General features: G+C 46.7%; 1 protein-coding gene across 5 annotated transcripts; it reads left to right on the top strand.

Moving 5' to 3' along the window:
- Positions 1–2948: 2948 nt before the first annotated feature.
- Positions 2949–11938, top strand: LOC130037655 (nucleoside diphosphate kinase 6). 5 transcript variants are annotated; one of them, XM_056129560.1, is made up of 7 exons: positions 2976–3066; positions 4474–4611; positions 7127–7221; positions 9066–9168; positions 9706–9745; positions 10488–10648; positions 11146–11938. In XM_056129560.1, the coding sequence occupies exons 3-7, from the start codon at positions 7132–7134 to the stop codon at positions 11310–11312; spliced, it is 561 nt and encodes a 186-aa protein (XP_055985535.1). In that variant the 5' UTR covers positions 2976–3066; positions 4474–4611; positions 7127–7131; the 3' UTR covers positions 11313–11938. The 5 variants fall into 5 exon arrangements, with proteins under 5 accessions (XP_055985534.1, XP_055985536.1, XP_055985535.1 ...); XM_056129557.1 differs by having other exon boundaries at positions 4474–4632; XM_056129558.1 differs by lacking the exon at positions 2976–3066 and adding an exon at positions 4039–4086 and having other exon boundaries at positions 4474–4632.
- Positions 11939–12230: the final 292 nt, after the last annotated feature.

Genomic DNA, 12230 nt, shown 5'->3' with positions numbered 1-12230 from the left:
AATGCATTGAAACCCAGGTCATTCATATGACACAAATATAGCTCAGTAGTGATGAAAAGTCTCAGATTGTAAGTATTGCCTTTTTGGAGGCATGAGTTTCTTCATTTGTATTTATGTGGTCATTGCTCATGATAAGAAAATGGAGGGGATGTGGCTGGAGAGCACTTGTGGGTAGGGCACTTGCCTTGCATGTGGTCAACCTGGGTTCGATTTCAGCACTACACATGGTTCCTTGAACCCCATGATTCAGAATAAAAACATGAAAGAGAAACTAAAGAGTAATAGAAAATTTCACAAAATAATGCATGAGGAGGGAAGAGAGGGTGGGAAAAGTGACAGTATAGTGGGTAGAGTGCTTAGCTTGAACATGGCCCCTCTGGGTTCTATCCCAGGCACTCCGTATGGTCTCCCAAACTTTCCAGGAGTAATCGCTGAGCGCAGAGCTAGGAATATGTCCTGAGAACCCTGAATATGGCAAAAAAAAATAAATAAAAATAAAACAAAACCAACCCCTTCCCCATCCAAAAAAAAAAAAGGATAGTAACTTTATAGTAGAAAAGTAAGCTGGGTTAGATAAGGACTAGGGCCAAGACCTAAAGCTTAGGACTCGAGTTTAAAGTTCAAAGGTCAGAATTATAAGGCCATCTTGAGAAATGAATGAGTCACAGTAAAACTATGAGCTATAAATAGGTTACAAGTCAAATAAATTAGACCCCTGTCAGTGATTTGGGTTAGGAAATAGGATGAAGGGGAAGGATCAGGGACTAGAGTTGGGAATTATTTTTTTTTGTTATTTTTGGTGCCACATCCAGAGGTGCTCAGGACTTATTCCTGGTAGACTCTGGGGACCATATTGGGTGCCAGGGATCAAACTCAGGTCAGCCATGGTTGTGCGTTGAGAGTAACAACAGATCCTTAGAGAACACTCCTGGGGCTTATCATACACAAAGTCCTCTCTCCCTTAGAGAAACCAACAATAGTAACCCTAAAAGGACTCTTCAGAGTGAGTATGCAGACTCTGGAAAAGGCTTATTGCCTCTCATGCCACAAGAAACAGCTACCTATTCTCTAAGGATCCACTAACCACCAACGCCAGCATGAACAGTGTGGAGACAAACTCCCTGCTGTACATCTACACAATGGAAAACTATGCATCTGTCAGGAGAGATGAAGTCATGAACTTTGCTTATAAATGGATAGACATGGAGAGTATCATGCTAAGTGAAATGAGTCAGAAAGAAAAGGACATAGAAGGACTGTACTCATTTGTGAAGTATAAAACAACATAACATGAGGTGTCAAGTAGATACATGAGACAGGTAGATTGCTCCATATTGGAAGCCTGCCTCATGAGCAAACGGGAGAAGGCAGCTGGAATAGAGAAGAGATCACTAAGAAAATGATGGCTTGAGGAACTAGTCGGGATGGGAGATGTATGCAGAAAGTAGATAAAGGACCAAACATGATAACCTCTCAGTGTCTGTATTGCAAACCATAATGCCCAAAAGTAGAGAGAGTATGAAGGGGAATATTATCTGCCATGGAGGCAGGGGGAGGGTGGGAAAGGGGGGGGTATACCGGGGATATTGGTGGTGGGGAAAATACACTGGTGGAGGGATGGCTGTTTGATCATTGTGTGATTGCAACCCAAACATGAAAGCTTGTAACTATCTCACGGTGATTCAATAAAATAAAAAAAATTAAAAAAAGAAAAAGAAAAGAACTCCCTGCTTTGCCTACGACCTCAAACTTCTCGTTTCCTTTCCCAACCAGCAAGTTCCAATTGAGCATTAAAATCTCTGTGGGGGAAAAAAAATCTCTGTGGGGTGTGGGGACATGCGTTCTCAAATCAACTCTTGTCTTTCAAGTAATTGGCCTTCAGCGGGTGCCTAAACTAGAAACTTGGGTTTGATAACAGTTTAAGGGTCACTCTCCACCTGTTTGTCAGTAATTGTAGACAAAGTTTTGGAGTTCTGAGGGTTACACTGCAATTCCCATAGTAAAAAGGTGGTGGGATTTATTTATAATGAACATGAAAGGACCGGAGAGGTGGAGCACCAGGCTGGAGCCCACTGCCTCCCACCAGGCACAAAGCCCCAGGTTCGAGCCCTGTCACTGCATGACGTGTCAAGCACATCATTTGGGGTGGTGTAAACGAAAATGAAACAGGGCAAAAGAAAATAAAAGGGTGCCCTTATTACGAATTAAAATATGCTCTCCTTAGAACAACGCAGAAAAATAAAAACACTCAATGAAATTAACAGTCACAATGGTTAAAACAGTGAAGAGAAAAGCCTGTGTCAGGAAGGGTCTCCAGGAATCACATAAGCCGAGCAAGTCCAAGAAGAAAAGCAGAACTTTGAGTCCGAGCAACAGACAATATAGCGAGTGGGTTGAGAACAATAAGCCTCTTGACCACCGCCAGCCGCCCACAAACACTGGGCGCCAACCATGTGCCAGGCATGACCCACTACAAAGACTGGAGGAGAAAGAGAGTCCGGCAAGATCCACGCCGGGGAGGGGGGGTGGGGGGGTGGCTGGAGCGGTAACACAGGGGGTAGAGAGTTTGCCTTGCACGGGGCCACCCGGGTTCGATTCCCAGCATCCCATAAGGTCCCCTGAGCACCGCCAGGAGTAATTCCTGAGTACAAAGTCAGGAGTAACCCCTGTGCATCGCCGGGTGTGACCCAAAAAGAAAAAAAAATCAACGCCAGGCCAGAGGACCCCCTAGAAACTCTCTTCCAGTCACTTCAGCCGCCCGCGGCCAAACGCCAGCCGAGTCCTACCGCAAGCCAGAGGGCGCGCAGCTCTACACCGCCGCCGCCGGCCGGGCCAGCAGCTCCGTCCCGCCCCGCCCACCAAGCGTGGCCACGCCCACTCGCTCGCCGGTCCTGGCCTCACCGCAAGGCCCCTCCCAGCAGGGGCTGCCCGTTCAACTGCCTGAAAGACCCCGCTCGCATCTCATAGGGTGGCTAGTGCGGTGCCTGGTGGCGGGCCCAGCGACAGGAGGGCCAGGTGAATCCGGACCTAAACTCCTGCTAGACTCCAAATAATCCAGCATCTGGGGTGAGCTCTGTGCCCCGAGTACAAGGGGTAGAGATGGCGCGGCTGCAGACTTGCAGAAAGTGGGCCAGAGGTGGGGTAGGGGCCAAATCAGCAGTTCAGGCTGTAAGTCAAAGGGCTGTGGGGCGGGGCTTTCGATGTTGGGGGTCGGAGGCGGAGTTTTAGGGGCTGCCGGCCTCCGCCCTGGAGGGAAAACGTGGAGCTTGGCTCCCACCCTCCCAGAGGAGAGAAATGGATGTTTGGGTTTTAGGCCTCAAAACGCTCAGGCAACTTTTGAAATTCGTAATTTTACGATGAAGTGACCTTTACTTTGAGCAGATTTCATGACCTGTCAGCATTTGTTGTAACCCAAACGCCAAGCCAGCCACGACTTCGATGGCATTAGAGAAGGGAACCACGTCGTCCACTGGAGAGCCCCAGAATGGCCTTGGAATAGCTCAATCTGGTTCATTCGCCAATTCATTCAACAGATACTGTTGAAGGCGAGCCCTAAGTACTTTGCGTAGATACTGAGATTAGGATAGTAAGCAGAACAGACCCCTGCTTTCCTGAAAGTGACCTTCAGGACAAAAACACATAACAAGAAAATTTGCTAGGAGCCAGGAGGAAATGTAAGGGGAAGTGAGAGGTAAGGTCTGGTATGAGAGGTAACCACAGTCGGCAGATTCTGGAGGGCAAAAACTTCTCACCCAGAGGCTCTCTGAACAGAAGGTCTCAGCTGTGAGACCCATAGTCAGGAGTAGAAGTAAATTAATGAGTATGATGGTCCAGATGAAGCTTGAGAGCAGGCATGAGAATTGATAAGGTTAGGCAGGCCACGATTTGGGGGTTATCACAAAAGCAGGTTACATGTGAAAGGGTTCAGGAGAAGAACCATATCATTAAACGTTCATTTTTAGGGACTGGAGCAAAAGTGTTTGCCTTGCCTGCAACATTCATGGGTTGGATCTCCGGCATCCCATAAAGTCCCCAGAGCATCACCGGGAGTAATTCCTGAGTACAGAGCCAGGAGAGCACTGCCAGGTGTGGCCCCAACCCCCCCCCCAAAAAAAAACCCTGCATTTTTAGTTTATTGTGGAAAGCAGATTGTAGAGCGTGGCAAGTGTAGAAACTGAGGGCTGGAGTAATAGTATAGTGAATAGGGTGCTTGCCTTGTACATAGCCAACACAGGTTCAATTCCTGATGCCATGTATGGTCCCCGAGCCCCACCAGAGTGATTCTTGAGCACAGGAGTAAACCCAGAGCAAAGCAGATTGTGCCTTCCCTCTTCCCTCCCCCCCCCCCAAAAAAAAAATAGAATAGAAAGTGAGAGACCAGTAAAGAAGGCTGTGCAGAAATCCAAGAAGAAAGAAAATAATCTGTTTCGGTTTTTTTCCTGTTTTTTTTGGGCCACATTCGGATGTACTCAGGAATCACTCCTGGTGCGCTCCATGTACAAGGCAAACCCTCTCCATGGTGTACTGCCTCTTCAGCCATGAAGTCTTGAACTGGAGTGGGAACTATCGAGAGGGAAAGAAACTGAAGAATTGTAGAACTGCCAGAGCTTGGTAATGCCGTGTGAATGGAAGGTAAGGGAAGGAAGGTGTCAGGAAATCATTCTCTTTAGAGGTATGGCAGAGACTCAGCTTACTCTTGCTTTTCTCACTGCCTGTGTAAAAGAGGATTGAATGGCTGATCTTATCCTGGTTAGCCTGGGCTTACCATGGGTAGGAGTTGGAGCCTCAAACTGGAAAATGGCAAAAAGACAAGAGTAGAAGGAACCCTAGTGTAGTTTCTTCAGTTCAGCCTGATCCTAGCATCACCTTTAACATGATTCAGGTTGTATTTCAGGATAAGAGATAGAGGCCAGAACAATATAGTACAACGGGTAGGGCGTTTGCCTTGGATGTGGCCAACCCAGGTTCATCCCCAGCATCCCATGTGGTCCCGCAAGCACTGCCAGGAGTAATTCCTAAGTGCAGAGCCAGGAGTAACCCCTGAGCAAAAATAAATAAATAAATAAATAAGAGATTATTTGAGTTTTGTCCAGATACTATTTATAGAGCCTTATGTATTTGTTAGCAAATTTGGGGGTTTCACCATGTAAAAGATCTAATCCTTAAGTTCAATCACATCTGCAGAGGTAATTGATTTCTCACATGTAATAGCATATTACACTTGGTAGAGACTTAAATCTCCCTTAGCTCAGTTTATAAAATGATTTGCGTTTAGTGCATCATGTCCACCATTATTTATTGAACTCTTATGCTTAGCTAAATACTAGAAATACAAAGATGAATATAATTAATAACTGATGAAACACTTCTGTACCAGCACTGTTTCTGTTATTTCAGATACAAAATCATTGCAACTACTCTCTGACCCAGGAGTTGCCTGCCTATAAGATTTTTTTATTTAGGCAGAGAAGATCCTGACCTAGATATTAGATTAGATAAGAAATGGTGGCGCCAGAGCAAGGGTAGAGTAGATAAGGTGCTTGCCTTGCACACAGCCAACCTAGGTTCAATTTCCAACATCCCATATGATCCCCCAAGCTTGCCAGCAGTGATCCCTGGATGCACAGCCAGGAGTAAACCCTAAGCACTGCTAGGTGTGGCTGAAAAAGGGAGGAAAAAAGTACTGTAGCACTGTAGCTCCTTTCTCCCATTGTTCATCGATTTGCTCCAGTGGGCCCAGTAACATTGTGAGACATGTTGTTACTGTGTTTGGCATATCGAATATGTCACAGGGAGCTTGCCAGTCTTTGCCGTGTGGGTGAGATACACTCAGTAGCTTGCCCGGCTCTCCGAGAGGGGCGGAGAAATCGAACTCGGGTGGGCCCCGTTGGCCGCATGCAAGGCAAACGCCCTACCCGCTCTGCTATTGCTCCAGCCCGAAAAAGGGAGGAAAAAAGAAAGAAATATTTTACTGTGTACCCAGCTGACATTAGGTTAACAGCAACATTTCAGTTCCTGTTCACTCAGTCTTCCAGGGTTTTGGGGGGGCTGGAGATAGGGGGTGTGATTGTTGTTTTAGTTTGGGTTCACACTTAGCAGTACTCTGTATCTATTCCCTACCGTGTGCCCAGGGTTTGCTCCCAGCAGTGCTTATAGGACTGCCAGGGGTTGAACTTGAACCATTGCATGTGCCTTGAGCTATCTTTCTGGCCCCCCAGTCCTCATTTAGACATAATGGGTAAGTACTATGGGATAAAAGGGACTCACTAGTGGAAATGCATACTATACCATCATCACCAAGCTGTTTCAGAGCTTAAATTGTAAATCCCCTATAGAATATAATGGAAATTGGGCCTAGAGCAATAGTATAGTGGATAAGGCACTTGTCTGTCATGTGGCCAACTGGGCTTGCTCCCCGGCACCTCATATGGTCCTCCAAACCTCTCTAGGAGTTACCCATGAGCACAGAGCGAGGAGTAAGCCCTGAGTACAGCTAGTGTGGCCCATTTTAATTTCTCTTGAATTGGTAATTCCTCTGAAAGCTTACAGTCGCACAAATGAAAACATAAAAATATTCCACAGAGCAACTTGAATAACACCCTGTACTGCTCTCTTCCCTCAATTCCATAAGCACTTTAATACGATAAGATAGGAGCCAGGGAGATGGGTCAAAGGTCTGGATCACATGCATTATATTGTGAGAACACTGAGTTCATTCCCCAGCTATGCATGGTCACCTTAGCTCCCCTAGGAGTGGCATGCCAAGCTGGTAGTAGCCCCTGAGCACTGCCATATGTGGCAGAACAACAATAATGTGAAACCACAGGGATACTACAGGGGTTATTTTTGCATGCAGCCAAACCCAGTTAGATCCCCAGCACCACATATGGCCTCCCAAGCGTTTCTAGGAGTGATCCCTATGCACAGAGCTCCTGGGCACTACTGGACGCGGCCCCAACCTCCCCCCACCAAACTAATAATAATGTGCAATCCTATTGTGTTACTGTCCTGTGCTTTATGAGTGTCAGAAGAGTGAGCCCTGGTGGCTTAGGAAGCTGCAGAGCTCCAGAGCAGGGAGGGTGGGACTGCAGCACCTACGGGGCCCTGACCAGCTTTCTGATGGCAGGAGAGATGACCTCAATCCTGCGAAGCCCTCAGGCTCTCCAGCTCACTCTGGCCCTGATCAAGCCTGATGCCGTTGCTCACCCACTCATGCTAGAGGTAAGAATGAATGCTAAGCCTCTCCCATAGGCCCTGGGCAGTGCTTCTCTTTCAGGTTTCACACTCTGCTTCTCTTTCAGGCCAGTTGTGAAGACTGGTGGCGCAGTCCTGTGCTAGATGCTCTAAAGGGGAAAACAGAAACCATGGACTCTTACCTTAATTCTAGAAATCTCTCGGAGAATTGGAGCTGATATAAATTATAGGAAAGAATCCAATACAATGATAAGAACCAAATCTTGGGGCCAAACAGGTAGTACAGCGGGTAAGGCACTTGCCTTGCACGCAGCAAACCCAAATTCAATCCCCAGCATCCCATATGGTCCCCACAAAGAGTGATTCTTGAGTGCAGGGCCAGGAGTAATGCCTGAGCATCTTCAAGTGTGACCCAAAGACCAAGAAAAAGTAGCACCAAACCTCAAGACATTGTGTATATATTAGTTTCATGTGCTACATAACAAATTACCACAGATTTGGTAACATTTTAAAAATGCTCATATAGGGACCTGAGCAATAGTACAGAGGGTAGAACATTTACCATGTAAGCACAGCTGACCCGGGTTCAGTCCCTGGAATACTATATGGTCTCCTGCCAGGAGTAATTCCTGAGTCAAGAGCCAGAAGTAACCCCTGAGCACGGCCAGGTGTGGCCCCAAAAACCTAACTAAGTAAAATAAACAGGCTTATTTAATTAACTCACAGTTCTTGAAGTTGAAGGGCCAGTAGCCTTCACTGGGTTCTTTCCTTAACTTCTCCCAAGGCCAAAGTTAAGGTACCAGCAGATTGTACTATTATGTGGAGGGAAGAAACTACTTATAAACTCATTTAGGTGCTTGCCACGATTTGCCTTCTTTGCTTATAGTGCTGAATTCCCCATTTGTGGCCTTTCAGTGGGAACAGCTCATTTTCTCGAGAGCATTCGCATTCCTCATCACATATTGTTATCCATCTTTAAGACTGCAGATGCATCAAATACTTCTCATGCTTCAAATCCCTCCTGACTTCTATAGCTCCCAACTAGATAAAACAGCATGGTTTGGATTTTTTTTGCCTGTGCTTGGGGGTTACTCCCAGCAGTGCTTGAGGACATGCAGTGGTGGGGATCGAACCTCATCTTCTCACATGCAAAGAATGCACTCAGCGATGAGCTATTAATCTGGTCCCAAACTCTCTTTTAAAGAGCCTGTGTGGGATAGATAGTTATATAGATAATTATCTATCTGTACTGAGAGTTAGTGGGTAAGGTTCCCACCTTGCATGTTGGCCAACCTGGGTGTGATTCCCTCACCCCATTTGGTCCCCCAAGCACTGCTGAGTATGGAAAAAAAAAAGCCCACTAATTAATTAGGACAATCTGAATAACCTCCCTTTCATTTAAAGCAAAGTCAAGTGATTAGTAAGATTAATCACACCTGCAAAATCCTTGTGCTAGTATTATAATCATACTGCTTCACATTTACAATCCTGGAGATTAGGGCGTGGAATCTTGGTGGGACTAGGCTATGGTCTGTTTAAGATAATGCCTGCCCTGGGCCCACAAGTACTAGCTGAGCAGCACGGTGAAGTAAGCCCACTGGGATGCAGAAGAATATGGGCTGGAGTTAAGAGGGGTGTTGGGAAGGACGCCCCCCCCCCCTTAACCTGAGGATTGCACCATGTGACTTTACCTCCTCACGCTTATTTCTCTCTTGATCCACCAACAGGATAGATCCTGAAGGTGTGAGCTCCCAGGAGACCTCAGTTTAGTCATACTGGATCTCCTACTCACTCATACGGTCCTTGGATTTCCTACTCACTCATATGGTCCTATTGACTGATTTCTATCTCTGGGGGGGGTGTTTATCCAGGCTATTCATCAGCAGATTCTGAGCAACAAGTTCCTTATCGTCAGAATGAGAGAACTTCTGTGGAGGAAAGAAGACTGCCAGAGATTTTACCAGGAGCATGAAGGTAAGACCAACAGTCCTCTGAACAGGAGACTCCCAAAAGGCAAGCTAGGGAGATTTTATCTGGATGCCAATAACAGACTTTCCAATGTGCCACTTGTCCAGTTGCAATCAGTCTCCTCAGATCTTGAGTTTATACACACTTTCTCATGATTATTGGAATTTAAAACGTTTGTTCTTCCATGAAGGTTTACTTCATAGTCCCAACCAAAAACTTAATATTTGTCCTGGTAACATTGAATGATCCGTTTGGTATTTACTCTGTCAACTGGTGTTCTAGTGCATATAGACTTTCCTTTAGTTCTCTAATAAATAGCTCTGTGAGACAGGTGTTGTTATGTCCTCAGTCTACAGATTGGATAATTTACCTAAAACTTTACTGGTTGCAAGTGTGGTCGAGCCTGAATTCAGATCCAAGGTGTGTTAGATTCTGAGGCCCCTTTTCTTTTCTTTTCTTTTCTTTTCTTTTCTTTTTCTGAGTAAGAAGGCAAAAAGCTCCCTTAGATGTCAGTGTCTTGATGAAGGTCCTCTGTCTTTGCAGGGCGTTTTTTCTATCAGCGGTTGGTGGAGTTCATGGCCAGGTACTTCTAATTTTGGTCCGAGTATCTTTTTTTTTTTTTAAGTATAGCAAGTTTTATTTCGAAATTTTGAGGAAGGGGTGGGGAGAGAGAAAGAGCAAGAGAACAAGTGGTGGGGTGGGAGAAACATGCGCAAGTGTGGTTCCACCATCTTAATTCACTGGAATATATATTCCCTGACCCCAGAATAGATTCATAAATTGTACCTGCTGCTCTAAAGTTGGTATCAGTGTCTGATGTGTAAAGAAACATGGTGGGGACTTGCCTTGCACGTGGCCAACCCTGGTTCGATCCCAGCATCCCACCAAGCACCTCCAAGAGTAATTCTTCAGTGCAGAACCAGGAGGGGTTGCTCCATGATCATTGTCAGGTGTATCCTCCCAAAATATATACAAAAAAAATTCGAACAGGCTAATGGAGCCACCGCTGACCTGCTGGCCCCCTGTTACATAGTGGTTCCTTGTTTAATGCTGTATAAGAATATTGGTGAAGTGCTTCCCTCAGGGGTCATCTGCATTCCAACTCGGGTTATATAATTACTGAATGCTCCCTAGCAGTTATGTTGATCTCTGTGATGTCAGCAGTGGCCCTCCATCCCCTTGCATTTGAAGCAGGAGTGTTGGTACTCAGCTAGGAAGGCAGAGAAAGGTGGGCTGTCCAGTGTGCGGTTTTTTCTGCCCTGCTCACAGTACGCACTCTCAAGCCATCTTGGCCAGGCTCCTAACCCATGCTGTTTTGTTCCCAGTGGGCCAATCCGAGCCTACATCCTTGCCCACGAGGATGCCATCCAATTCTGGAGGAAACTGATGGGGCCAACCAGAGTGTTTCAAGCACGCTATATGGCCCCAGATTCAATTCGTGGGAGTCTCGGCCTCACTGACACCCGCAACACCACTCATGGCTCTGGTAAGTTTTCCTCCCTTGGCCACATTTGAGAGTAAGAGAAGGTGGCTTGGGGTCAGTGGACAGACTGGTGGGCTGAGAGCTAGGTACCCCCACTGAGCATTGAGCTTTCTTGCCAGTTTCCATTCTTTCTTGCTTCTTTTTTAAAGTGTTATTTATTTATTTACTTATTTATTTTAGTACTCAGAGCATACTCTTTGTTCTGTGCTCAGGGATCACTCCTGGCGGCTCAGGGAATCATTCAGGGTGCCAGGGATCAAACCTGGGTCAGTTGCAGGCAAGGCAAGGCAAGCTCCTTGCCTGCTGTATTATCTCTCTGCCTCCCACTTTTACTTCTGGCCTGTTGTGCCATCTCAGCAGATACAGCTTCTGGATTTCCTTGACATGCCCGAGGACTTGGCAGAAATAGAAGCCAGTTTCCTGAGCCTGATTGTGACTGCCTCATGCCTCTTTTCCACACTCCTGATGAGAGCCCTTTCTCTGTCTTACCTCCCTTTCAGACTCGGTGGTCTCAGCCCGGCGAGAGATTGCAGCCTTCTTCCCTGACTTCAGTGAACAGCGCTGGTATGAGGAGGAGGAGCCACAGTTGCGCTGTGGCCGTGTCCACTACAGTCCAGAGGGAGGCATTCACTGTGCAGCCAGCACAGGAGCCCCGGGACCAGAATGATGCAGCCTCCGTCTGTGGAGTCCAGTGACAGTGCCGAGTCCTTTCTCAGGGAGAACTTTAGCCTGGAGCATGTTCTCGAACCAAGGGGTCAGGGCTTGTGGTGGCATCTGCATGGGACATTGTGGCCTCCTTCAGCATCAAGCTCTCTACCTCGTCTCCAGATTGCTCTTAAGGTGGCTCAGAGGAATGAGGCTCACCTTTCGTGGAGAGAGCTGCTCCTCCTTTTTCAAGAGGAGTTTGCTAATTGGCTGCTTTAAAATGCCATGATTCTGTATAAGCAATGTCTGGCCTGGCTTCCTCAACGATAGCGTTCTGCTGGATGCACGAGACTGGAAGCCCACCTTTCTCTCTATGTGTGCTTTCTCTCTATCTTTAGTGGTCACAGTTAATCCTGTCCTGATGCCAGCTCTCTGATTGAGCTGAGTGATAAAAGAGTTGTGTGGGAATCCTCCAGTAGGCTCAGACACAGGCCGTGTGCAGTTTGGGTAGTGCATAAAGGCACGCTGGTGACATAGCTGAGGGCAGGATCCGTGCCTTCTCCTGGAAAAGGAAAATGGTGGGTCTGCCCAAAAGAGACATGCTTTTATGGCTATTTTTCGAGTTTACACAAAGCCAATAAAGGTAGCCATGACTGTGTTATGACTGAGTGCTACAGGTTGTTGCTGCAGGACAGATTACCTTAAAATGCCCACAAACACAGACCCTGACCCCAACCTGGGAGTTGAGAAAGGAAACATACTAGTAATTCCCAGAGTGAAAATGAAATGTTACTGGAAAGAGTTACCAGTCACCATGCCTTGTGTGACAGGCTTGTCCTTATCTAAGGAGCACAGGTTTGATGAACTTGTCGGGTCCACTGATGTTCACACATGAAGGCATGAAGGGCCCTTGGCCGTGGGCAACACCAGCCAGGAATAG

The sequence above is a fragment of the Sorex fumeus genome, unplaced genomic scaffold (genome assembly GCF_029834395.1).
Source record: "Sorex fumeus unplaced genomic scaffold, SorFum_2.1 ptg000072l, whole genome shotgun sequence".
In the NCBI taxonomy this organism is placed as follows: domain Eukaryota; kingdom Metazoa; phylum Chordata; class Mammalia; order Eulipotyphla; family Soricidae; genus Sorex; species Sorex fumeus.
The sequence above is the reverse complement of the archived record's forward strand: the minus strand, read 5'-3'. Positions and strand labels throughout refer to the sequence as shown.